Genomic DNA, 25,149 nt, shown 5'->3' with positions numbered 1-25,149 from the left:
CTCCTGCTGTGGCTGCTTCACTGACCTCGGGGTGGGGCACGCTGGCTGACAGTGATGGTCATGGCCAAGGCTGCACGTGTCAGACAAGCACCAGCTTCCTGTCCAACCTCCCACCAGCCCAACTAAGTCCTGGTACAGGCCCAAAGCGTGCCACAGAAAGCCCGCCCCAAGACAGACACAGGGCCTCCATACCAGTCCTCCCTCAATACACACAAGAACACTTCGTTCTACTACCCCAGCACCCCGTGATGCTCACCTTCCCGACATGATCACCAAAGACAAAGCAGGTGCATAAGCAAATGTGTTGAAGAAAGCTGATGGTGCCCAGCTATCTGGGGTCTGAAAGGTTTGAAGGTAAACAAGCGGCCATCTAGCTCAGAAGCAACAAAGCCCACATGGAAGAAGCACACCAGTCTGTGTGATCACAGGGTGTCGAAGGGATCAGGGATCAGGCATCAAAGAACAAAAAACTATATCATTGTGAATGAGGGGGAGTGCAGAGTGGAGACCCAAAGCCCATCTGTAGACAATTGGACATCCCCTCACAGAAAGGTCACAAGGAAGAGATGAGCCAGTCAGGGTGCAGTATAGCACCAATGAAACACACAACTTTCCTCTAGTTCTTTAATGCCTCCTCCCCCTGCTATCATGACCCCAATTTTACCTTACACATCCAGCTAGACCAGAGCATATACACTGGTACAGATAAAAACTGGAAACACAAGGAATCCAGGACAGATAAACCCCCCAGGACCAATCATGAGAGTAGCAATACTAGGAGGGGAAGAGGAAGGAAGGGTGAGAAAGGGAGAACTGATCACAATGATTGACATATAACCTCCTCCCAGTGGAACAAACAACAAAAAACTGGGTGAATGAAGACAGCAGTGGGTGTAAGACATGAAAAAAATAATTTGTAAATTAAATTATCAAGGGTTCTTGAGGGAGGGAGGGAGGGTAAGGGAAGAGTAAAATGAACTGATACCAAGGGCTCGAGTAGAAAGTAAATGTTTGGAAAATGATGATGGCAACAAATGTACAAATGTGCTTGACACATGGATGGATGGATGGATGGATGGATGGATGGATGGATGGATGGATGGATGGATATAAGAACTGTAGGAGACCCCGATAGAATGATTTCAAACAAACAGACAAAACAACCCACTGAGCCCCCGCTGGGGGTGTCCACTAGCCTATGCTGTCTGCTAGCATGCACTGCAAAGGTCTTTATGGCCACCCACGGAGATTCTTGCTCCCCAGCATGTTTCCAAACCCAGGGTTCAATGGCCCCACCACAAAAGAGGGTGATTTGCAAGAACAGTTCGTTCTCACGACTTGCCTTCTCATGAGGAGCTCACTGAAGGTCAGGGCACTACAGCAAAGTGCGGCAAAGAAAGCAGATGGTGCCCGACTATCAAAAAGAATGGTATCTGCGGTCTGAACGGCTTGTATTCAAACAAGCAGCTGCCTTAGTGAGGCGTCCACTGAGTGCACATGGAAGCAGCACACCAGCCTGAGAACAAAATCCAAATAGGATGGAGGGCATGGTATCAGAGCTCGAATTGTGAACACACTGAATTTTTCAAAGGCTGGGGAGGACCGTTAGAGCCCCAAACCCATCTGCAGAGCGTCTCGTCAGAAGAAGCCTCTGGCAGCTCCCCTCGGACCCCAGTGGAAGCTCTCAGACAGAGGTAATTATAAACTTGAGGATGGTGGGTGGAACTGTGGTGTACTGTGACACCTGGTCATTTGACCCCCCCTCTCAACCCATCCTCGATTTGTTCTAGGTTTAAATATTTCTTGCTGTCTCTAAAGATGCTTTCCCTCTGGGTTATTTTAACATTGGCAGTGGTCTTCTCTGTCTTCTTTTTTTTACTATATATGCACTGTTCGGGGGTTTTGGAATGTGTCTCAGCTTATGAAGCATAGAGGGGGTAGATATATCGAGAGTAACTGAAGCAACAGCTTCTGGGGATGTGGGGAGGTTGAGTGAATTGGGGAGCGAATAATGGACCCGGGAGGGGCGAGGATGTCTATAAAACTCTTTTTAAATACGACTGAACTATGGAAGGATATTGGTATTTGAGCTATACTGCAATAAAACTATTGGGGGGCACAGGGAAACATGCTTAAAGAGATGGTGATTTGACAAGAGATATGACACTGCCTCCGATCCAAGGGCACTTAGGGAGAGTGAAAGCGGCTGACAGCCCTGCTCCCCACTTAACCCAGGTGGCCTCCCACAAGGCCTCTCACAGAAGCAGCAGGGTGGCACTGACCTGTTTCCCCGGGGAAACCAGAGCCTGGTCCCTGCCAATGTGAATGCATGCATCCAGCCCCCCAACAAGAGTGTGGTCTGTTTTCTGCTGGACACAGGTGTGCTCAGAAGGCTCCCTCTCACCTGAGGATGGCCACTGTTCTCCGTTCCTGCTGTAGGTGTGCCAGGGAGGGGCCAGGTTCCCTAATGCTGTGCCCATGCAGGGACCTCTCACGGGGAGAGGGAATCAGCTTCCTGGAGTGCAAACTTCAGCAGACCCGAGAGAAAGGTCCACGGCTGTGGAGACCCCCAAAGCCCTGCAGCCCTTTCGGGATCCAAGGAGAGAAGGCCAGGGGAAGGGTAGGGGGGTTCTATCTCACATGGTGAGGGAGGAGGAAACTAAAGACAGAGGCCTCTGGGGAGGGCTAAGAGATAAAGTCACCACTCTCTGTCCATCTGTCACAGTCCTACAGAAATGCCCCCCACGGCCCCCTTCCCTCCCTGCTCCCTGACACCAGCCCCTCTGAGCGCAGCCCCAGCAGCCGTACGCCGTAGCCAGTGCCAAGTTTGCCATGCAGACTCCTTCACCATCGGGACCCTGCATTAAAGTTGACTGCCCCTCCAAGAAGCCTCCCAGGGCCAGGACAGCCCCGTTCCCTCTTGCCCAACTGCCAGCCAGACTTCCTATTTGTGGTGCCCTGGGCCAGGTTGGCCAGGGACTCAAACAGCCTAGGACACGCCACACACCATGCAGAGGTGGCCCAGAAGACACCCTGGGCTCCTTTGGCGGCCTTGGGCGATCCTTCCCTTCACAGGCACAGGGTCCTGCGCAGCGAGGAAGATGAGGGCAAACACTACCAGCAGTGTCTGCCGGGGCCCAGCAGGAGCTGCTGGGGTTCCTGAGACTGTGGCCCACGTAGAACAAAACCAGCATCCTGTCCATCCCCAACCCTCCTGCACCCACACAGGTGTGCACAGGTATAAGGTGAGTTGGATGCAAAGAGCTGGTGTCAGGCTACCTAGATCCACACAGCCGCCCACCCCTCGGAACCTCATTGTCCTCACCCATAAAACGGGAATGAGAGGAGTTAGAAAAGCCAGCAGGAGACGGACATCAGGTGCTGGAAAAGGCTTAGTCACTTAGCGGGTATTCGAATTCTCAGCACCAAGGCTTGGCTCCCAGAGAGCTGGCATCAGCTGGTGCGCGGGGCAGGAAACAGACCTAAATCCATGAAGAAAGCCTGCCAAACTCAGGGTGTCCACAACCTCCACCCGCTCAGCCCTGGCCTAACATTCCATCGCAGGGCTTGCTCTGAGGACGTGACGCCCTCTCCAGGGTCCTCGTTTCTACGGCACATTTCCCAGAAGGGAGTCCCAGTGGCCTGGTGGGTTCCTAGCTGGGTCGTTCACCATAAGGTGAGCAGTTCAAAACCAGCAAAGGCTCCATGGGAGGAAGGCAAGACTTTGAATTCCTGTAAAGAATTACCATCTCAGAAAACCCACAGGGACAGTTCTACCCTGTCCTGTAGGGTCACTATGAGTCAAAATATGCCCATTGGCAGGGAGTGTGGCTTGGGGTTGGCAGTCTGGAAAGAAGCCCTGGTAGCATATCGATTAAGGCCTTAACCACAGGGTCGGCTGTTTAAACCTACCAACCGCAGCACAGGAGAACATGCAGTCAGATCTCCGTCGGGAATCCCTCTGGGGCAGGTCTGTTCTGCCCTCTAGGGTCACCTAGAGGGCTTCTAGGGTCACTCTGAGCCAGACAGGCCTGACCAGGGGCCGGGCATCTCAGAGGGCTCCACAGTGCCTGGCACATGAGTCCTAGAGTTTTTCCTGCCAGGTGAGGGCGGCGGAGGAAGCTCCGTGATGCAGGGCTATTGATCCACCCCACCCCACCCCCCCATTTGTTGTTTTATTTCTCTTTCAAGAAATCTTTGTAAAACTTCTATGGCTATGAAATGAACACAGATACTTCCGTGGTCAAGTTGCTTTTAAAGAGAGCTGTGTACACCTCATCACAGTCTGCTCCGGTGTGCCCTGGCCGTCCTGCAGTCACTGTTTGCTGCCCGGTCCCCCGATCAACCACAGCCTCAGTGACTGTCTTGAGACGACCACTCCTTCTGAGCTTCATCAGCTGGGAAACCGAACAGAAACCATAAAGAACAGAAGGAAATAACAAGATAAAGATAAAACTAAAGAGTAAGAAAGAAAAGACCACCAGCACTATTAAAATAAGCCATAGGGGGAACTTCTGTCATGGAACAAGTCAGAAACATTTAAACCTAGAGCAAATTCAGGTTACGTGAAGAGGGAGGTCAATCGACCAGGTGTCACAGGACACCATAGTTCCAGTCCCCATAATCAAGCGTGTACTAATCTCTGACAGCAAAGCTGTTCGAGACCCTAGCCTGTGGCCACAGGGGATCTACCTGCAGCTGGATCTGACGATACACCTGCAGATGGGTCTTGGGCCCCCACGGTGCTCCACAGCCTGCTACCAACTGGGAGTTCACATGTGAGCTCTGATACTCTTTCCTTCATCTTATTTGGATTTTTTACTTGTCATGGCTGGATCATACAGGCTGGTGTGCTTCTTGCGTGTGGACTTAGTTGACTCCTCGCTTAGAGGGCTCTTTCTTTGAATACAAGCCTTGAAGACCCCTGACACTGCTCCGATGGATAGCCGGGCACCATCTGCTCTCTTCACCACACTTTGCTGTAGCGCCCTGATCCTCTGTGATCATTTCATGAAGGTGAGTAAGGAGCAGGGTCATGTGATCAGAACTCACTGTTCTTGGACCGGGCCTCGCGGTCAGAGGGTGCCCAGACTCTGTCTGCTTGTCCGCTGGTGATGCACGACTCTGGTTGACTTTGGCAGTCTTATATCATTTTATGACCAAGAAGAAAAACACGGTTGGCCATCCCCCTGGGGTATGAGGCCGTGGCACTTAAAGCATGTCTAATTTACCTGATGGCACAGAATTTGAGGCACCGCTGAAACGAGGAGCTGCAACCCGGGAGTGTGGCTGGGGGCGCAGTGAATGTTGGCTTGACTGAGCAGGACTGCTAGCATGTTGACTAGGTAGCAAGAGGGCCCGTGGAGCCTGATCTGACTGGTCTAAGGATGCCAAGGGAGGGGTGGCAGCTGCCTAAAGAGAAAGCACCCACCCCGCCCGACTGCCCCACCCTGCCTCCAATCCAGCTCGGCAGCACCAGCCCCAACAGGCCAGCCCCACCCATGCAGCAAGGGGTGCCATCCCCCCAGGCAGAGCAGGGCACCCAGGGTCCTGAGCTCTGGGCCTACTGCCCCGCAGCGTGTGCCTCCTCCTGGCACTTTGGCTGGAGAGGGCCCCTCTCTGCCCACTTCTGAGTGGAGGGGCTAGCAAGTATTGCGGGGGGGGGGGGGGGGGAACCGGCCTCCCTGAAGCCTGTGTTGGCTCCAAACCAAACCAAGCTCACTGTCAACCCGAGTTGATGCTGACTCACAGTGAAGCTACAGGACGGAGACGAACTGCCCTTCTGGGGGTTTCCAAGGCTATCAAACTTCACAGGGAGCAGAAAGTCCTCTCTGTCTCCTGTGGACCAAATGGGGGTACCCTTGGCCCAGACCTGGTGCCAGTGAAGTGGCAGCACTTGTGGCTTTATCTCCAAGGAGTCTGTCAGAGCACCTCTCACTGGCGGGGGAAAAAACCAGGGGGCATCTCACCTCTAGCTCGCAGGGACCAACGTGACTGAGCCCCTCCTGGTGTCCCCGGGTGACACAAACATTCAGAGTCACAGGAGGGCAGTTTGAGAAAACCCCCTCCCCAGACAGCTGGGAAGGTGCTCCAAATGTCCCGCAACCTGCTTCCGAAGAGTCACTGCCTCGGGGACCAGAGCTTGGCTCTCGTCCACAGACACGAGTCTACAGGCCAGGCCCCAGAGAGGAGCTTCCCGGCACGAACTTCCCCTGGCCCAAAATGGCCCAGGGGCCACAGAGAGCACTGAGCCACAGGGGCTTCTGATCGCTAGGGAGGAAATCCGTCCAGGTTCCAATGCCAGCCACTCTGGGCAGCTTCCTGGGAGAGGGGCCAGTGGGGCTGACCCCTGATGGACACAGGAAGGTCCTCAGGGCAGGAGAGGGAAAGCTGCCACCCATGATCCACCTGGACTTCAGAGGCCCTGAGTGCTGAAATAAGTCCAGTCCAGTCCTCAAGCCCCTTCCCCAAATCCCTGTGTGACCACAGGCAGACTCTCCTGGTTTCTGGAACTCCGTTTCCCGTCTACTAGGGTACAAGTGTCCTCTGTGCTGTCCAGCCCACAGAGCGGACCCTGAGGGCCAGACACACAGACACCAGTAGTCTCCAGGCAGAGGGGAAGTGTCCTGAGCAAGGCTGCCCCGGCAGCATCCCCAGGTCCAGAGGCCCAGAAAGGGGACACTGCCTGCAGGGACTCTGCCCAGAGATTTTGGCACGGGATACCCAGGCATGTGGATCTGTGGGGGCCCACCAGGCAACGCTCCCTGCAGAAAAGGGAAGTTGAGGCCCCAGAGGCAGAAGGGGAAGGGGACTGCGCCCAGGGCCTAGAGGGAAGGGCCCACTTCTCCCATCAAAGGCAGAACCTGTGTCTCTTTGGGGCCTTTCCCTTTGAGCCAGGCATTGCTTTGACACCTTCTGCCTGCCAGGATCTGGAAAGCACACCTGGTCTGGGCAGGGAGTCAGGAGCAGAGGGAACCCTGTCCTATGAGGAGAGACCTGCCTCCATCAAGCCGCCACATGCCATCTGACCAGCTGCTCTGGCCTCAGCTCCCACAGACATGGTGAGGTTGGAGCGGCTGGCTCTCGGATGGGGCGGGATGGTTGATAGGCCCAGAGGGCCTTGAGGCTGTGTCTAATGAGGAGTGTCAACTAACCAGCTAGGCCTGGAAGGAGACACAAGCAAGAGGTCAAAAGAGGCAGTCAGTCCACTGCCCCTCAAAAGCCCCCCTCTGCAGCACAGCTTCTACATGGTCCCAACTCCAATCCCTGCCCGTGAGGCAGCCAGCACTCAGGGCCAGAGGGTGGAATGGCTGAGCCAGCCCCTGGCCTTGGGAGGGGCAGCTGAGGGACCCAGCTAGGGAAAGGGGAAGAGGCCCAGGACCCTGCCCCTTGAGGGCCCTCACAGAGCAGTGGCAGCTGCCAGGACAGTGGCCACAGCTCTTCCTGTTTTGTGAGTATCTACTGCGCCCAGTTTCCGTGCTCACACTAGCTGCCATGCTGGGCAACAGGGCTGGGAGGGTGGTCATTGACAGAGGACAGGGTCCCAGGCTGGTACTGCCAGAAAGGGCAGCTCCTCCTTGGCTGGACCCCTAGACCTGGGGTACAGCCTTGGGGAGCCAAGGGACACCAAGCAGTGTGTGGTGCCCACACTGGCTGAGACGAGACAGTTGAGGAGAGGGGTAGGGCCCATTTGAAGGTTGACAGGGACTCCCTGGGCCCAGGCCCGCCCATGTATGCAAGACCCAGGTTCTGACCAGGGGCACGTGGACAGCACTGGGCGAGGGGCAAACGCCACGCAGCCAAGAGATGACATCACCCCTCTCATGGCCCCAAGCCACTCAGGGTGGAGGCCCGCCCCATCTCCACACCCTCACATGCCTCTGTGGGGATCAGCTTGTGTGACAACCTTCAGCCAGTGACCGAAAGAGTCTGTTCTCTATGGTCAGAAAACCAAAGTCCTCCCCCCTCCTCCCAGCCAGTCATGGATGAACAGGTGGGCAACCTGTGGAGCAGGAGCCAGGCCCAGCCCTATGTAGTGAGTGGGTCCAAGGATGCTCACCTCCTTCCCCTTCCCCACCTTGCCCTTGGCATCTGCGGCCTAGCTCAGCCCCGGCTCGGCTCACAGGGCCAAAGTCTTGGAACTGAGGCAGGCTGCCAACTCGAGGGGGTCCCTCACCCATCCAAGGCACATCCAAAACCATCATTCTCAACGACAGAAAAACTAAATGAAAGATGGAGAAAGAAAAAGAACAAACCATTCTGACAGGGGCACCAGCATCAATCTTGCTGCCCGGGGGAAAACGATGGGGCAGAGCTCAAACTCATGTGCAAAAAATAGAGAAATCCTGAACTATCTGGAGGAAAAACAACGGGACTGACAGTTCCGGGGGGACTTGGGGTGGGGGGGTAGGGGGGAGTAAGGAAGTGGTGTTAACAAACACAGGGACAAGGGAACAACATGGGACCCAAAATGGTAGAGAGAGGGGAGTGGCAGGCCTGGTGGGAAATGATCAAGGGTAAGGTTGCTTAGAGAAGAGGTATACTCTAGCCCAGGTGGGGACGGAGCATGGTAGTAGGGCAGGAGGAAAGTCAAGGGAGATGGAGGAAAGAGCTAGGAGTCAAAGGGCATTTATGGAGGTCTAGACAAAGACATGTACATGCAAATATATATAGGAGGATGGGGAAATAGATCTATGTGTCTAGATTTATAGGTTAAGTATTAAGGTGGCGGAAGGACCTTGGGCCTCTACTCAAACACTCTCTCAATGCATGAATACTTTCTTTTATTAAATTGGAACTCTATGATGCTCATTCTCCCGACACAACTGCTGGAGCCAAAGTGGGTGAACAAGTAAATGTGGTGAAGAAAGCTGATGGTGCCCGGCTATCAAAAGAGATAGTGACTGGGGTCTTAAAGGCTTGAAGATAAACAAGCGGCCATCTAGCTCAGAAGCAACAAAGCCCACATGGAACAACACACCAGCCTGGGTGATCAAGTGGTCCCAAAGGGATCAGTTATCAGGCATCAAAGAACAAAAAAATCATCATATCATTGGCTGCACACCTCCATGATAGGATCGCTGAAGACAAATGGGTGCATAAGCAAATGTGGTGAAGAAAGCTGATGGTGCCCGGCTATCAAAAGAGATAGTGTCTGGGGTCTTAAAGGCTTGAAGGTGAACAAGCGGCCATCTAGCTCAGAAGCAAAAAAGCCCACATGGAAGAAGCACACTGGCCAGTGCGATCACGAGGTGCCAAAGGGACCAGGTATAAGGCATCATGCAAAAAAAAAAAAAAGAAGATATATGTGTGTATATGTGTATATATATACGTGTGTGTATGTGTATATATGTGTGTGTGTGTGTGTGTGTGTATACCATATTAAATGAAGGGGGAAGTGCAGAGTGGAGACCCAAGGCCCAAGTGTCGGCCAATGGAGATCCCCTCATAGAGGGGTTTAGGAGAGGAGATGGGTTAATTAGAGTGCGAGGTAGTACCGATGAAGAACACAGCTTTCCCCCAGATCCTGGATGCTTCCTCCCACCAACTACCATGATCCGAATTCTACCTTGCAGGGCTGGATAGGGCAGAGTTTGTACACTGGTACATATGAGGGCTGGAGGCACAGGGAATGCAGGGTGGATGATACCTTCAGGACCAAGGGTGTAAGGGGCGATGCTGGGAGAGTGGAGGGTGAGTGGGTTGGAAAGGGGGAACTGATTACAAGGATCCACATGTGACCTCCTCCCTGGGAGAGGGACAGCAGAGAAGGGGGGAGGGGGGGTAAGGGAGACTCCGGATAGGGCAAGATATGACAAAATAACAATGTATAAATTACCAAGGGCACATGAGGGAGGGGGGAGCGGGGAGGGAGGGGAAAAAACAAAAAGGACCTGATGCAAAGGGCTTAAGTGGAGAGCAAATGCTTTGAGAATGATTGGGGCAGGGAATGTATGGATGTGCTTTATACAATTGATGTATGTATATGTATGGATTGTGATAAGAGTTGTATGAGTCCCTAAAAAAATGTAAAAACAGAAAATGATTAGGGCAAAGAATGTACAGATGTGCTTTATACAATTGATGTATGTATATGTATGGATTGTGATAAGAGTTGTATGAGCCCCTAAAAATTGTTAAAAAAAAAAAAAAAGAGAGAAATCCAAACAGGGACAGCAGAGAGACGAGGAGCCCCTGAGACCACTGCTGAAGAGAGTCTTGAACCCTAGAACTGAGTCTATCCCCGGAGATCGCCTTCTGCCTGAGGAGCCAAGCAGCACAGGAGAGAAAGGACATTTCGCGTAAGGCTGGTACCCTCCTTAGAAACCAGTGACATCTCCACTCAGATGTCCACCTAGGAGCTCTCGGAACACCATGGCAGAGCAGGCCGCCTTACTGGTTGTAGAGAGGGGTGGGGGTGGGGGAACCCACAAATGGAGGGCCACAGCCCCACATCCGTCTGGAACAGAACCTACCCCCGCCCATGTCCTCGAGCAATCAACCATTTCCCCAAAGTGTCCCTGGCCCAAAGACTATGCTCAGAGGTTGGGGGAAGGAGGAGGAACAGGAAGAGGAAACACAGGGGTGGGGTGGGGTTACATGACGGGACCCTGAAGGGACTGCAGTGGATGGTAGGACCAGCACGTGCGTGCAGCTTTGGAGGTGGTGAACCGACGGGCGGCACTGCACACCTTCATCTCCTTCATGCTACGACGGATTTAAGGAGGTGATAGAATGTTAGCGCATGCTGATGGAGGTGCATCATGCCCCTATTTGCGGAGAGCGTCCAGCGGGGCCCTCACTTGCTGTGTATATGTGTACCCAAAACTCAATAGAAAATCATATCTTTAGTATTAATGAAAAAGAGGTGGGGGAGTGAGGGAGTGAGCAACAGTGAAGAATTCCAATCCTCGCCAGCTTCTCTTCCCGCAGAGCTGCGTCTGGGACCTGGCAAGTGCCCTGGGCACTTCCTGAAGGTCTGGGTGGACCCGAGGAGCAGTGTCTACGCCCCATGCTAGTTCTCATCACCAGCCGAAAGAGAAGCTCAGCCAATTGAAACTGATTGCCAAAGGCACTCCTTCCTGAGACATGCCTGTCTCCGTAGCCCAGGAGTGTGGGCCTGGGACTCCACACAGTCCCTCACCCCAGCCTGTGGCTCGGTCAGTGTGGAAGCAACTCTGCCTGGGTCTGGCCCACCAGCCCTGGACTCCCCATCTTCAGATGTCCTCTAAGGCGACCCTGGAGACACCAGTGGCCTTAGTGGCCCGGCAAAGCCAGACTGTGTGCCCTAAACAGGCCTTGTAGGTCTTCCTGCCTGTGCCAGGGCCAGCCCCAAGTGCTCAGAGCATCTCATCTCATTTCCATAGTTTCTCCCTGAATATGAGAGGAAACCTGGCTTCCAGAATCCGGGTCATTGCCCGGCAAATACAGGGCTGAGATACTCAAAGCTCAGGCACAAGGTCATAACTCTGCTGAACTTCTAACCTCCAGCGGTCACTCTGCCAGCCAGGTCCCACCCCTCCAGGTATGAGCTCAAGCTGCACATGAGCAAAGTTCTCTGGTCAATGATGGACTTGAGGGACTCTAGGTATGAGATGAGGTCCCAGGCCCAGAACTGTGTGACTGACATGAGAACCTCGTGGTGAGAGTAACCACTCCTAGGTGCCCCATTCTACCTGTATCAGCAAGACCTGGGTCAAGCCTTCGGTAAGCTCGAGCTCTGTCCTGACTAGATGGCTGGCTGCCTTCTACCCAGAAGTCAGGGTGGGCCCGGCTGGGATCAAGGCCTGTGGCTTTCAACAGGGACTAGTGACTCAGCAGGGGTGCACTAGCAGCCCCCTGCTGCCCACGCTGGCTGTGATCTTGGCATCAACCTTGTCCTAGGAGGTTCCTAACCCTGGCAGGTAGGGGGCCACAGGTAGGGGGTGCTACCGCTCAACCAGCTGCCAGGCCCTCAGTCTGAGGCAAAGGGAATCTCTGGCCAGAGGACTGATCACCACAGGGGCAGCCACGCTGAGTGAGGCTCACCCCTGGAAACTGCACACCCATGCAGGGCCTGAAGCCTGGAGAAATCAGGCAAGTCTTCTCTGCCCCTAAACACCCCACCCCTTACACCAACCGGACCGCCCACAGTTTGGCTACTCAATTTCCTCATCTGTCAAACAGGTAACAGAGGGTGAGACTCTGTGTGGAGCCTAGAAGGCTTCGATCTTGACCCTCGGGGTCCCCGCGGGCCACAAAGGAGCCCTGCACTGACCTTGAGGGCGCACTTCTGCCCAGTCTTCCGGTGGAAGCACTCCAGCACCTTGCCATTCACGCCAAGGCCCAGCACTTGTTTGGAGAGCTGGTACTCCTCGGTCACCGCATACTTCTTGGGTGTCCGCCGGACCCCAGAGGCCAGGTCGCCTGAGAAACCAGGTCCAGGGGGGGGACCAGGTGGGGACACTCCCCGGCCCTGCTCCACTTCTGTCTTGTCGTCCATGGCCCCCGCGGGGCACGCAGAGACGGCCCCAGCCTGGCGTGACCAGGATCACCTAAAAGAGGGACTGAGAGTGAGGCTCGCCCAGATTTCACCTCCACACCCTGATCCTGGCACCCCGGAGTTATACCGGGCAAACTGTGCGGGTACAGCTGCCGCGGGTGGTCGCACAGCCAGACCCTCGCAAGCGTGACTGGCCGGGCACATAGCAGGACCGGGAGAAGCTGGCCGCGGGTCCCCAAGCTCGGATCCGGGAGGGGACCTGAGGAGGGCTTACCTGGTGGCCCAGGCGCACCTGGCAAGGGCACGGAGAAGCTGTGGCAGTCTTGGGCGCAGAGGGCGGCAGAGTGAGTGCCCGGCTGGCTGCCTAAGAGTCCGGTGGCCACGGCCACGTGACCGCCCCAGCGCGTCACCCCGACTTGGGGCCCAGCTCCGAGAGCCTTAAAGGGCCAGGCAGTCCCAGTAGGGCAGGGCGGGTACTTGAGCAGAAGGAAGGGTAGCTGGGCGGCCTTTCTGGGGGGTGGTAACTTCCTTCCCAGTGGGCCATCCTGAGAGGAGCCCTGCGCCCACGCACCCCACCCAGGAGGGGTCTGTTGGAGCCCTGAATTTTGCAGGAAACCTCAGAGGTGACAGAGCGAGCGAGCAAGCTGGGTGTCTGGTTTTCCTGGGAGCACCAGGTATGGGCCTGTTTGCTCCTGGCGCCTGGCGGGATTGCGGCATGCAGCCTGGCTTGCTTTGCTGGAGGCTCCCCACTTCCCTGGTGGTGGCCCACTCCCCGCACGCCCGACTTCTGACCGTGGGCTAGCATGCTGGGCAGTGACCTCTCCCCACAACTCATAGCCACCGTGGGAGCTGGTCTCCTGCACCTGGCGGAGGGCTTTCTCACTGGAAGCACAGCGTCCTTGCACCAAAGGTCCTCAGCTCCCCGCCCACGCACCCCCCCATTAGATTCCTTGAGTTTTCACCTTACCATTGGCGCTGTGGCGGTTCTTTTAAAAGTCGTCCCCTCCCGGTGGCAAAAAATAATAATACTATTCCGTATTCTCTCTTTGGCTTCCCCTTGGCATGTGATCTCCTTCATCCTAAGCCTCCTCCACTAAGGGAGCCCTTAAATATGTTGAAACCGCTTTCCCACCCCCATTTCAAAGATGAGAAACAGTCCCAGAGAGAAAGCTTACTAGAGCCGTCAGGTGGGAGTTGGCCCCAGTCCGCACCAGCGGTGCCTCACAGTGCGAGCCTCTGCTGCCATCTACAGCCTACGGGCAGGACAGCAGCGGGCATCAGCCTCATTCCCGTCCAAAGGTGTTTCCAGTCCGTCCTTCTCCAGGAAACGCGGCCTGGTGGCCCTTCCACCCCCAGTTCCCGGGAGCACGCGCATGCATCCGCTCGCACGCGCCTGGTCAGGGACTTCGGGCACGAGCTCAGCTTCGGAAGGCAGGCGCGCGCGCCCCGTTCCGCAGGCCGTTGGTGTGATCATTCTGCGAGGGAGGGAGCGAGCCTGTGCTCCAGGTGCGCTGGCATTGATTGGAGCGGAGGAAGCTGGGACTTTTGTCCACGTTTCTGGGAGGGAAAGCAACCTGCAAGCTTAACTGAGTTCAGGGGAGTTGGAGGGCCGAGAGATAATATCTCCCAGCCGGTCTACTGAACTCTACTCTTAGGCCTGACACTGGGTACTTGTTTTCGCCAGATGTCCCCCAGGATCTTCTCCCTGCCACCTACTGTACCCACTCCCCCTGCCCCACAGGCAAGTCCAGAGAGGTCCAGAGACCTGCCTGGAGTCAGCAGGGACCGTGGCAGGGCCGCATGCCAAGCCTCACGCACAATTCCAGGGCCCAGATGGTACTTCCAAACTATGCCTCCTCTCAAAGTTTCCCTTCAGCCTCCCCTCCCCCCCATCACAAACATGCACACCCAAATGCACACGCACGGTTTCGTAGGAAACGCCTGCAACACACATGCACGCGCACATGCGTGCATACATGCACACCTACACCACTCACACACATTTCTGCTTAGCTGGGTCCACCCTCGAGATCTGATCCAAGAGCGCCAAGCTTGGATAGAATCTCTGTCATCTGGGCTCTTCTGCCGCCTAGAGGCTGGAACTGGAACAGCACTCTGGAGGTGGGTGGTTTGGGCAAAGTCAAGGCAGAGCTAGGTGTCATTCTGGAAGGCGGGCATCCAGGTAAGCAGAGGGCTGGACAGGAATGGGTGTAGACTGGCTTCCTGCCCCAGCCCAGGGCACTTTGTGCATATTGTAGTTTCCATGAAGATGTGTTCCTTTTTTAAAAAAAGATGACAATTGCTCTAAACTTTTAGAAATGTATTTTTAATGCTAGTTTCCTTTTTTATCACAGTTGTTCATTGCGTAAGTACAACCTGCTTGTTGTAACAAATTCAAACCATACAGCCCTGTAGGGAGTAAACAGTGGTGACACCGCTCCTCTCGTAGTCCCTGGAACTGTACATGGGACACACAGGGCCTACAGGGACACATGTTCTGCAACTCCTTGGTTCACCCAAGACAGCTAGGAAATGGTCTCTCCGTGCTGTCTCTGTCACAGGAGTCCTGGTGGTGTAGTGGGACTACAAGGTCAGCAGTTCGAAGCCACAAATTGCTCCATGGGAAATAGATGGGCTTTCTCCTCCTGTCTATCCTGTCCTGTCGACTTGATGGTAGTGGGTTTGGATTTTTCATTTGGTTTCTGTCCCATGGTCTAGAAGGGTCATCATTCATTAGCCTGGCAGACTGTGTGCACCACATCTACCTTCACACCGCTGGGAGCTGTCAGGAAGTAGGTTCCTGAACCACATCTCATCTTAGCCACAAGGTCTTCCAGCATAGTTCTGTGTCTAAGGACAGGGAGGTCTGAGGCCTTAGGAACATCTCACAATGGCCAAGGGGGCCAGGGGGGGCCTGGGTGATGGGGGCTAACCTTCTTGCTTCCACCTGGACTGTGAGGAGTCGGGGGTGAAGACGGGAAAGCATTTGCACTTGTGGAAGTCCAGAGACCAAATGAGCCGGGCTTTGGGGGAAGTGCTGCTGGAGATCCTTGGCGCCCCATGTAGTGGCTGTTATAGGTGGGAAGGGGTAGGAGGCCCCTGCAGGAGGGCCAATCTGGGTGCAGGGAAGGGATTCTTGTGGGAGGAAGCATCTGTGGCGGTGGTGCAGGAGGCTCTCCGAGGAAGTGCCACTGGGGGGCACTGTGGGCCCAGCATTCAGAACAGGAAACTGCCAGAAAGGCAATAGCAGGTAGCCTGAAGAACCCAGGAAGGGCAGGCGCTAGACAGGCACACCAAGGTTGCCAGTGGGGGAGGCGCACAGTGCTGTCCAATTCACAGAGGTTGTTGATAAGACCAAAATCTGCCCGCTCGCTGACCTGTGGTGTAACCTGGGCTGGCCCAGACTCAAGGCAGCATCTTTGAGAGCCCTGGGCCAGGTCCTGAAGGGTACCTGGGAGTTGTTGGGTCACAGGTGCCCAGAGAGGAAGGGAGGCCAGATTGGACTCCTGCTCGGGAGTCCCAACCCACCACCTGCCAGTGATGAGATCTGGGACATATTGAGTCCTCCACACCTCAGTTTGCTTGTCCACAAAGACGATAATACCTGGTAGTTGTGACAATAAAGAGTCAGTACCTGGGAATCACCAAGAGCACATGACATATAGAAGGGACTCAATAAGCCAGGCACGTTGCGGGAATGGGTGGAGTCTGGAGGTAAAGAGCTTGGGCTTTGTCATCATACAGGCCCAGGTTCAAATCCCAGCCTCTGGTGCTCAGCAGCTGAATGTAAAGCCGACCATGTGAAGCTACCAGACACACCTTAAAAGAAAGGCCAGGTAATCTACTTCCAAAACACCAGGCCCTGAACGAACAGTTCTACTCTGACTTGAGGCTGCCACGAGCCACCAGCAACTGGGTGACGACTGGACCATCCCTGGGACTTAGCCGTCTGCCTGCATCACCAGGCAGCGACAGCTGTTGAAGAATAAATGTGGGAACGGGGAGCGGGTGTGAGCCCCAGGACCCCCACCCTGACTACAACTTCTCCCTGACCCTCAGGTTATCCCCATATACTCTGAGCTCCAAGCCTTTCTCCCAGAATTTTTGGGGTCTCCACCAACCCAGACACTGAACTGTCTCGGGGCTGGCCTCTCTCTCACATCAGTAATCATTTCTTCCCTGGAAACATTGGTGCTCCCTGAAGTCCCTGGGTGATGCAGCAATAAACAGACTCTACTCAGTTGCAATCCAAAAGGTTGATGGGTCCAGCCCACCCTGAGGCACCTCGACAGAAAGGCCTGGCGATCTACTTCTGAAAATATAGCCTCTGAGAACCCCATGGAGCGGTTCTGTTCTGACACACTTGGGATGCCAGCCAAGAGTGGGAGACCGGCAACTGGTTGGTTGGTTGGTTGGTTGGTTGGTTGGTTGGTTGGTTGGTTGGTTGGTTGGTTGGTTGGTTGGTTGGTTGGTAGAACTGGAATGCCCAGGGCTTTCAAAGAAAACGTTCTTGCCTGGTCCTTTCTTTCAGCTGTGGTGATCTAGGCTCGACCCTCATCCCTCCCCTCATGTCGACTCCCTCAGGTTTGGGATTGCCTCTGCACCTCTCCAAAGCTCACTCCACATCCCAACCCCTTCTCGCAAAGGCCTGGAGGTCAGGCGCAGCCCACCGGAAGCGCTCACACCTTGACTGACCGCCTCCGAGGGGCGGTCTGCGGGAGGCCAGGCCTGGGACCTCGCCCCGCACCCCACGGAGCGGAGTGGCCTGGGAAAGTCTGGGCTCAGACGGGTGAAGCCGCGGCGTCACGGGCTCGCGGCGCCCCAGTCCCCGCCCACTCCCCCGAAGGTCTCCCAGGCCCGCCCTGCGGCGTCGCCTAGACCCGGGATTCGCGCCGGGCCATTGGCCCGTCCCGCCCTTCTCCCCGCCCCCTGCACGGCGATTGGCCGGCTCGCGTGGCCCCGCCCCGCTTTCCTGGAAAGTTCTTGGAAATCTGTCAAAGGTATTTCCTTCCGTGGGCTTTGTCCGCTGACGCGAGTCCTCACGTCCGGTCCCGGCCGCCGCTCGGCCCGCGGTTCCAGGAAGACGCGGCTTCCAGGAAGAGCTGGGACGCAGCGGACAAAAGATTAGGCGGAGGCTCGCCCCGCCCCGCCCCCGGCCCGCCCCCCGCACCCTCCCCTGTCGCCCGCGCCGCCGCCTCCCAGTCTGCGCTCGGGTCCTGCGCCCCCGACACCGTCCGCGCGCGCTTCGGGCCCCGGCTCCTGCCCGCTGCCTCGCAGCCCGCCGCCCGGCCGGCCGAGACTCCGCTCCAGAACTGCCGCCGTCGCCTCCGGGACATGGTCCTCTGCGTCCAGGGGTAAATGCGACCCTCCACCCCTGCCCAGCCTCTGGCACGGCACCCCGGGGGGCCTGGGCCTCGCGCTCCAGGCTGGGTGTTGCGGGGCGGGGGGGGGCTTCCCGGGGCCGAGCGGGAAGGACGGCGGGCGGGCGGGGCTGCTGTGTGAGACTGGCCACCACCCCTCCCCGCTGACCTCTGTTCGCTCCATGGGGAAACTGGCCTGCTACGGGCGGGGCGCAGGGTGCCCTCCGCCACGCGGACCTGGCTCACTGGCTCAACAGTCGGAGACCGGCAGTGCCGCTACCCCAGCTTGCCGCGCCGCCCCTGTGCACTGGTGACCTTGGCCAGCCGCTGTCTCTGTCCTGCGAAGCTCTTAGGCTCTTCTCTAGGAAGCGGGCCTCAGAGCCTCATCTCTGCCCCAGCCTGGCACCTGCTGACCATAGTCCCTAGGGAGAGAGCCCTGGGGTTAGCTTCCTCCCGCCTGGAGGCCCGCACTAACGCAATGGCCTCACTCCTTCCTGCCCAGCCTGAGATCCCAGTGGGAGAAAGACCTTGCTCCCTGGCCACTTCTGTAAGTTTCCCAGGGCCTGTGGGAGGGTGTTGATAGGAGGAGCCATGCCTCAGCCCTGGGCCTCAGCATAGGCTTGTCCAAGAGGACTCATGCTCTCTGCACTGACCTCAGGAATCTCTGAGGCTCCAGGGAGAGAGGGAGGAGGTGTCAGTGGGTGCTACTCTCACTCCCAGGAAGAGGGGGTGGCTGCTGTTATCACAGCTGGGGAGATGCCACATAAGTGGGCGTGGGTGATGGGGCGAGGCTGGTATGCCCCTTGCTCCAGGCAGGCCTCAGTCTGGGAAGGGAGGCCTTGAAGGTGTTCAAGAGACTTGCTGTAAGTTGCCACCAGGCACTTCTGACTCAGGGACATCCCCGGGCTTTGAGTGGGTGCAGAGCCAATCTTTGGGTCAGACTGCTTTGTCTCCGAGGGGCTTAGGAACCTACTGGTCCCTGATTGTCCTTGCTCCTCCCTGACTTGATCTTCCCCTTGAGCACCCCCCTTCTGGAAGTCTCACAATCTCGGTCATATACACAGACTTCGCACACATGTACATATGGTACACATGTACACACGCAACATGGACATGCATGTGCACATATACACGTACACAGGCACATATATGTACCCACATGTCCATACACACACGTGCCCTCCTGAAGAGGGAGTCAGGCATTCCTAACTGCAGATTTGAACCACTGGTTTGGCTGGGGGTCTTGCCCAGGACTGACTTCTCCCACATACTGTGCATATCTGGACAGAACTGCTAAGTTCAGCCCACAGTAGGCACACCCACGCGCAGGCCACCCACGCCTGGAACACAGCAGCCACCTTCTGCATCATGAAGACACACCCCTGCTCAGTCATGCAGCAGGCGTTTAGGAGGGCCCACGCAGCCACTTGCACACACTATCACACTAGCCCCAGAGGTGCCAGACCCGGGTGGAGACCGTGCTCAGTGTCTGGATTTAGCTACACCTACCATACTCTGGGCCCCCACAGCAGGCCACCAGTCACCAGCTCCCCAAGCAGAATTCCAGAGCTCCCACCGTGCAGCCAGGTGGGTGTGGGAAAGTACTGAGCCGTGCTGGGGTGCTCCTTCCACCTGTAAGCAGTTGTGGGGCCTACTGAGTTAGAACCTTCTAGGGGCCACCTGTCACCTGTGCTGTCAGGGCTGTCTCACACCTGCCACTGTTTCTTGCTTCTAAGGTTTTTCCCTACTCTCATCGCCTCCTAAGGAGAACTCTTCCTCCTTCTTCTTCCTCTGACCTGGCAGACCCTGCTCAGGAGACCCCAGCACTCCTATGACATCCTGTGCCTGAATGACGGTGGCTTCACCCAGCCTGCTCCCCCAGCCAGTCTGGCTCTCCCCGCAGGCAGGGCCCAAGGTGTCATTATCTGCTGCCCTGAGATGCAGTGTGACAAAAATGAGGGAGGAGTAGCTGCCCCCTCCCTGGGAAACAGGACTCACCAGTCCACCACTCCCCGCCTCCTGCCCAGGATGCCTCTAGCCGGGCCTTGCCAGGGGCTTGCCCTATAGAGAAACTGCTGCTCAGGTTGGGAACAGCTAAACCCCCCACCGCCACCCCTGTCCCCCTTCCCTGGGTTTGATGCTACCAAGTCCCTGCATGGCTGAGTTGGTGGGGGCCCCACATTGCTAGGCATGGGGGTGGGGAGGACTGAGGCCTAGTGAGAAGCAGGATTTGCACAAGACTATAGGGCCTAGAAGGGAGCCCTGGTGGCATCGTGGTTATGTGTTGGGCTGGAAACTGCAAGGTCAGCAGTTCAAAACCACCAGCTGCTTGAGAGAAGCAGGAAGCTGTTCACTCCCAGGAGGATTTATTCTCAGAAACCCACAGGGTCGGTTCTCTACGGGGTTGCTGTGAGTCGGCATCGACTCTATGGCATGGCGTTTGGGAGTTTTAGAGAACCTAGCAAGTCAGAGCTAGCTGGCAAGGGTGCCATCCGGACCTTGGGGTAAGAACCCTGGTTTTTAGTCAGAGCTCGTATTTCTGCAGGGGTCAGGCTGGACATGGTCCAGCCAGACTTCTCAGCTGTCAAGGGCAGAGGCCCAGATAGGAGTCTGGGTCCAGCTGGCAGGGGAGAGGGTGTTTTTGTTACCAAGCGCAGGTCAGTGGGGGGACAGGTCTCTGTGCCAGATACTCCTGTCCCTGAGCGGTGACAGGTCACCGCCTCAGGCCCCCTCCTGTCATCTTGGAGCTTCTCCACAAGACCCCAGACAGACCTGTCCTGACCAGGGCCACCATAACAGCCCCTCTCATCCAGAAGGACATAGACCTACCAGTGTGGCAGGGACACCGAGTGGCCACTGTGAACCAGAAGTGCCTGTAAGCAAACTTTTGAGAAGGAAGACCCCATCCTGGCTCTTATAAAACGTATTCGAGAGCCCTAACTATATTTTTATAAGCGAATGAAATCACCATTTCTGAGAACGACAACCTTTAAAAAAATATGTTCAGTTTTACTTCCATTTTATTACATGTTCATACTGAGTGCAAGCTGAGGTTTCCCACCCCTGCTCTGAGGATGATCTGTGCTTTGGGCTGTTGGGAAATGAAGAGAGGAAAGATTATTTTAATCAACGCAACAGGGGAACATATCTTCCAGAAGAGAGTTTGTCTGTGGATGTGTCAAGAGGACTTTTGTGATGGCAAAGGGTGTAGGGGGGTGGGGTGCAGGAGGGAAAGTGAGGTGTGTAGGTGCAAGGAGGAGCCCAAAGATCTTCTAGCCAAGCAAGGGCTGGAATGGGGAGAGCTCGGGCTTCCTGCTCACTGTGCACCTTCTCTCTACCAGACCCTGTCCTTTGCTGGGTGAGGAGCTCCCCGGGCAGCAGGCCCTCAGGGCTCGCTCCCTGGCCCTGGATCTGCCCGAGGCAGCCATGCAGCCCTTGCCTGTGGGGATCTTCCTGGAGGAGGTCACAGAGGAGACCCCAGCCCAGCCAGAAAGTGAGCCACCCAAGGTGCTGGACCCCGAGGAGGACCTGCTGTGTATCGCCAGGACCTTCTCCTATCTGCGGGAATCTGGTGAGTCTAGGGTAGGGCAGAGGTGGGCCTAGAAAGTCTAACCGGAAAGGAAGCTTACTCCTGCTCCAGTAAGTCCGAGTTGGGAGGCTGGTCCTGACCAGCAGATTCTGATGGGGGGGTGGGGGGGAGTTGGGCATTCTCAGAAGGGGAGGGAGAGGCAGAGCCCCACCCCGCCCTGGGTTTTGCTGCTCCCCGCTAGTTTCCATGGTGACCAGTCCCCCCACCCATCCCTGCTTGTCCAGGCTGGTATTGGGGTTCCATTACGGCCAGCGAGGCCCGGCAACACTTGCAGAAGATGCCAGAGGGCACCTTCCTGGTGCGAGACAGCACCCACCCCAGCTACCTGTTCACACTGTCCGTCAAGACCACCCGGGGCCCCACCAATGTGCGCATCGAGTATGCAGACTCCAGCTTCCGCTTGGACTCCAACTGCCTGTCCAGGCCGCGCATCCTGGCCTTTCCAGACGTGGTCAGCCTGGTGCAGCACTACGTGGCCTCCTGCGCTGCCGACCCCCGCAGCGACAGCCCCGACCCCACCCCAGCCCCCGCCCCACCGGCCCCTAAGGAGGATGCGACCAGTGACCCCACACCCCCTCCCCCGACAGCGGCCGCAGCCGCCGCTGTGCACCTCAGACTGGTGCAACCCTTTGTGCGCACACGCAGCACCCGCAGCTTGCAGCACCTGTGCCGCCTCGTCATCAACCGGCTGGTGGCCGACGTGGACTGCCTGCCGCTGCCCCGGCGCATGGCCGACTACCTCCGACAGTACCCCTTCCGCCTCTGACCCAGCCGCCGCGCCCTGCATGCATCTTTCCTCCAGAGGTTGTGGCCTCTTCAGGCCCCTGGCCCCACCCTGGTGAGCCACATCCCAGGGGGCAGGAACACCCAGAGCAGGATTTCGCCGGACCCTGCTGGCGGGGGCCAGGCGGCCACCTCATGGAGGATGGAGCCAGAGGAACAGGGGGCGGAGGAAGGGCCCTTTGTTGGGGCAAGGGTGGAGCTCAGAGGCCGCACAGTTATACGTTATTTATTTATTTATTCTGCTTGAGTTTGGACTCGGAGCTAAGTTGACTCGACTTCTCTGTCCTAAGCCCTGGGGGGCCTGGAGCCCCCAGCTCAGCCCCAGCTTCTTTGGTCCCTCTCCTCGGAAAGCCATCTTCTGAGATGCAGTGCTATACCCAAGACATTCCCCGATATCCAGGCCCTGACCCCCTGTGAGCCTCACTTCCCTGTGAACATGCCCCCCTCAACCCCAGCTCTGTCCTGGGAGAGAGGGTCCAGCACATGAACGAGAGATCAGAACCAGAACTGCAGAGCCCACCCCTCCCCCCCAGGCAGAACGGATCCTGATGAGCACAGAGCTGGCCTCGCTGTGCCGAATTGGGAAGCTGGGTGGGCACCATTCCAAGCAGCTCTGCCGGGTCTGTGCCCTACCCTGCCCTAGGACCCCACAAATGTGCCTGCACCCGACAGAGAAATATATCTGATAAGACTTTGTATAAAAATCATTGTTATAACAAAAAGTCTAGTGTGTCATTCTTTGTTGCACACACACACACACACACACACACACACACACACACTGGTTCTCCTGTCAAGCACAGTGAGACTGTGTACTGAGGTCTGTCCTTTTGGATCATACTTATCATCGCCTCCCTAGTTCACAGCTTGGTCAGAAGACCCAGAGACCCTGGACCAGATGGCTGAGAGGCCAGCCCTGCTGGGGAAGGGGGAGGGGAGCTGGTTGCCAAGCGGAGGAAACAGAGCAGTGTTCGTCCTCTTGTCTCCCATGACCCCCCTCAGAGAGGGCATCCAGTGGGACTGCCCATAGGGCCACTGCCAGGCCAGTGGTGGTGGCAGAGACAAGCCATATATATACACAGGTGCCACTCTGAGATGGAAGGTGGGAGTCCTGGGCTGAGGGAGGGCACTGTGGACCGCTCATGGGTGCCAGCCGCTTTTTAGAGAGGTGGAGACCTTCAGAGAAGTTGGGGTCAGTTGTCCAAGTGAGGGACAGGGGGAGCAAGGCCACCAAAGCATGACAGGGAGGACCACTCTGCCTGTAGAGCCCTCAGGAGGGCTTGTTCTGTGCCCTGGGGATAGGCAGTAAGCTGGCAGGATCTGCCCTGCTGCAGGGGGTTGGGAGAAGGGTTTCATGCTTGGTCTAGGCTGGTTGGATGGGCAACCCTCTCTTCTCACTCAAAGTCTATACCCCAGCCTCTACCAGGAGGTCGGACAGAACACTTCAGCCACTTTGCTCAAAACCGACAGCACCTTGACCCTCGTCCCCTGCACACCCTGTGGAGGCACGCTGTGTGCCTGTCTCCTCCATCCTCAGAAGATTCCAAAAGGCAAACTCGCTGCCCACAAGTCAGGTTTGACTCAGAGACTCCACAGGACAGGCTAGAACCTCTCACGGGAGTAGAAGGCCCCGCTTCTCCCATCTCAAAAGAACAGACATCACATAGAAGCAGCAACGAGTAGCAGTGACATGGGACAACGCAGGGGAGGATGACAAGCCAGAATTGAGGGCTCTGAACCGAGGGCACGGGGTGGTGAGGCTGACCAGCTGAGAGCGGGTGAGAGGTGAGCAGAAGTGGGAGGTCGGCTTCTGCAGCCTGGGCCCTCCTGTTGCTGGCAGGAGCCTGGGCCCTGGCTGGCTGTGAGAGTCGATCGAATGCCTCTTCCAGGTCACCACGGCCCTGCCAGAGACATCTGGCTTCTAATTCCCTTAACCTGGATCTCAGCCCTGTCTTGCTCTAAAAATACCTGAGGTGACCCCTCTACCTCCTCCACTCCCATTTGAGTCACCCAGTGGTTGTGTAGGGAAGAGAGATAGCCTAGCCTTGAGCTCTTTCTTCCCTGTCCCCAGGGTGCCTGTAAGTTGCACGGCGTGGGTGTGGGTTATGCAGGCAGTGCCCCGTGCTCTACAGCCTGGGGAGCAGCTCCAAATGTTCCTCCAGAGGTAAGAAAACGAGGCTCAGAGCTTGTGGGGCAGGGGAGGTGCTGGCGGCTGCGGCACTGGCTGAGACTACCCAGCAATCAGTGGTGGGGGACAGTGTGAGCTAACTCCTGAGCCTCCAGAGGACCCATGGTCCCAATAAACGGCTTCAAGACAGGGGCCGGATAGACAGTGGAGCCGCAGGACAGGAAAGGACAGATGTTGGGGTGGCAGATTGCTGTTGGATGCTGGGTGTATCCTGCCTGCTGGGTGCTCCTGTGTCTGAGCTCACTGGCACACCCTGCCCCTGCACCCTGCTCTGCACCAGCGCATGTATGCTAGCTACTCCCACCCCAACACGGTTTCCTGGTATGCACGTGGTGTTCCTTGCAGATAACAAGAGGGGCCTGCATAGAGCAGCAGCCACAGAGGGCATGTCAGAGACCCAACCTGAGATGCAGTCAGCCCTGGGTGGCGAGGCGCTAAGAACAGGGCACACGCTGTCGGCAGCGTTGGTTTGGGAAAAAGAGGTGAGCCCTTTGATGGGGCACAGGACCTGGCATGACACAGGATAACTGACCATCATCCTTTACTGATGAACTCCCACCTCCACCTGCCTAAGCACCCACTCTGGCACCAACAGGCCAGACTCCAGCTAGGACTGGGAGACACAGCAGGTCACAAGAGAGTGCAAACAATCCCACAGGGCCAGGGGCAGTGGGTGGTTTGGGGAATGGGTTTTGGGACCTAGCTTTGGCAAGGGGCAGGGGTGGCACTGAGCCTGGGGGCCCAAAGG

At 56.6% G+C, this 25,149-nt stretch overlaps 2 protein-coding genes across 2 annotated transcripts in view; one reads left to right on the top strand and one right to left on the bottom strand.

Moving 5' to 3' along the window:
- The window catches only part of MAPKAPK3 (MAPK activated protein kinase 3), a 33,561-nt gene extending 20,691 nt beyond the window's left edge, over nt 1–12,870 (bottom strand). Inside the window, exons 1-2 of the mRNA XM_075547433.1 lie at nt 12,756–12,870; nt 12,257–12,533 (exon numbers count right to left, since the gene is read on the bottom strand). Coding sequence (XP_075403548.1) covers nt 12,257–12,481 — 225 coding nt within the window. The 5' untranslated portion in view covers nt 12,482–12,533; nt 12,756–12,870. The remainder of the gene's footprint in view (nt 1–12,256; nt 12,534–12,755) is intronic.
- A 4,327-nt stretch (nt 12,871–17,197) lies between these two features.
- Nucleotides 17,198–22,922, top strand: CISH (cytokine inducible SH2 containing protein). The gene is made up of 3 exons (XM_075547432.1): nt 17,198–17,835; nt 21,183–21,412; nt 21,655–22,922. Exons 1-3 carry the CDS (start codon nt 17,816–17,818, stop codon nt 22,194–22,196), a joined length of 792 nt encoding a protein of 263 aa, XP_075403547.1. The 5' UTR covers nt 17,198–17,815; the 3' UTR covers nt 22,197–22,922.
- Nucleotides 22,923–25,149: the final 2,227 nt, after the last annotated feature.

Source organism: Tenrec ecaudatus, chromosome 4 (assembly GCF_050624435.1).
Source record: "Tenrec ecaudatus isolate mTenEca1 chromosome 4, mTenEca1.hap1, whole genome shotgun sequence".
In the NCBI taxonomy this organism is placed as follows: domain Eukaryota; kingdom Metazoa; phylum Chordata; class Mammalia; order Afrosoricida; family Tenrecidae; genus Tenrec; species Tenrec ecaudatus.
Note: the sequence above shows the minus strand (reverse complement) of the source record. Positions and strands in the feature narration are given on the sequence as shown.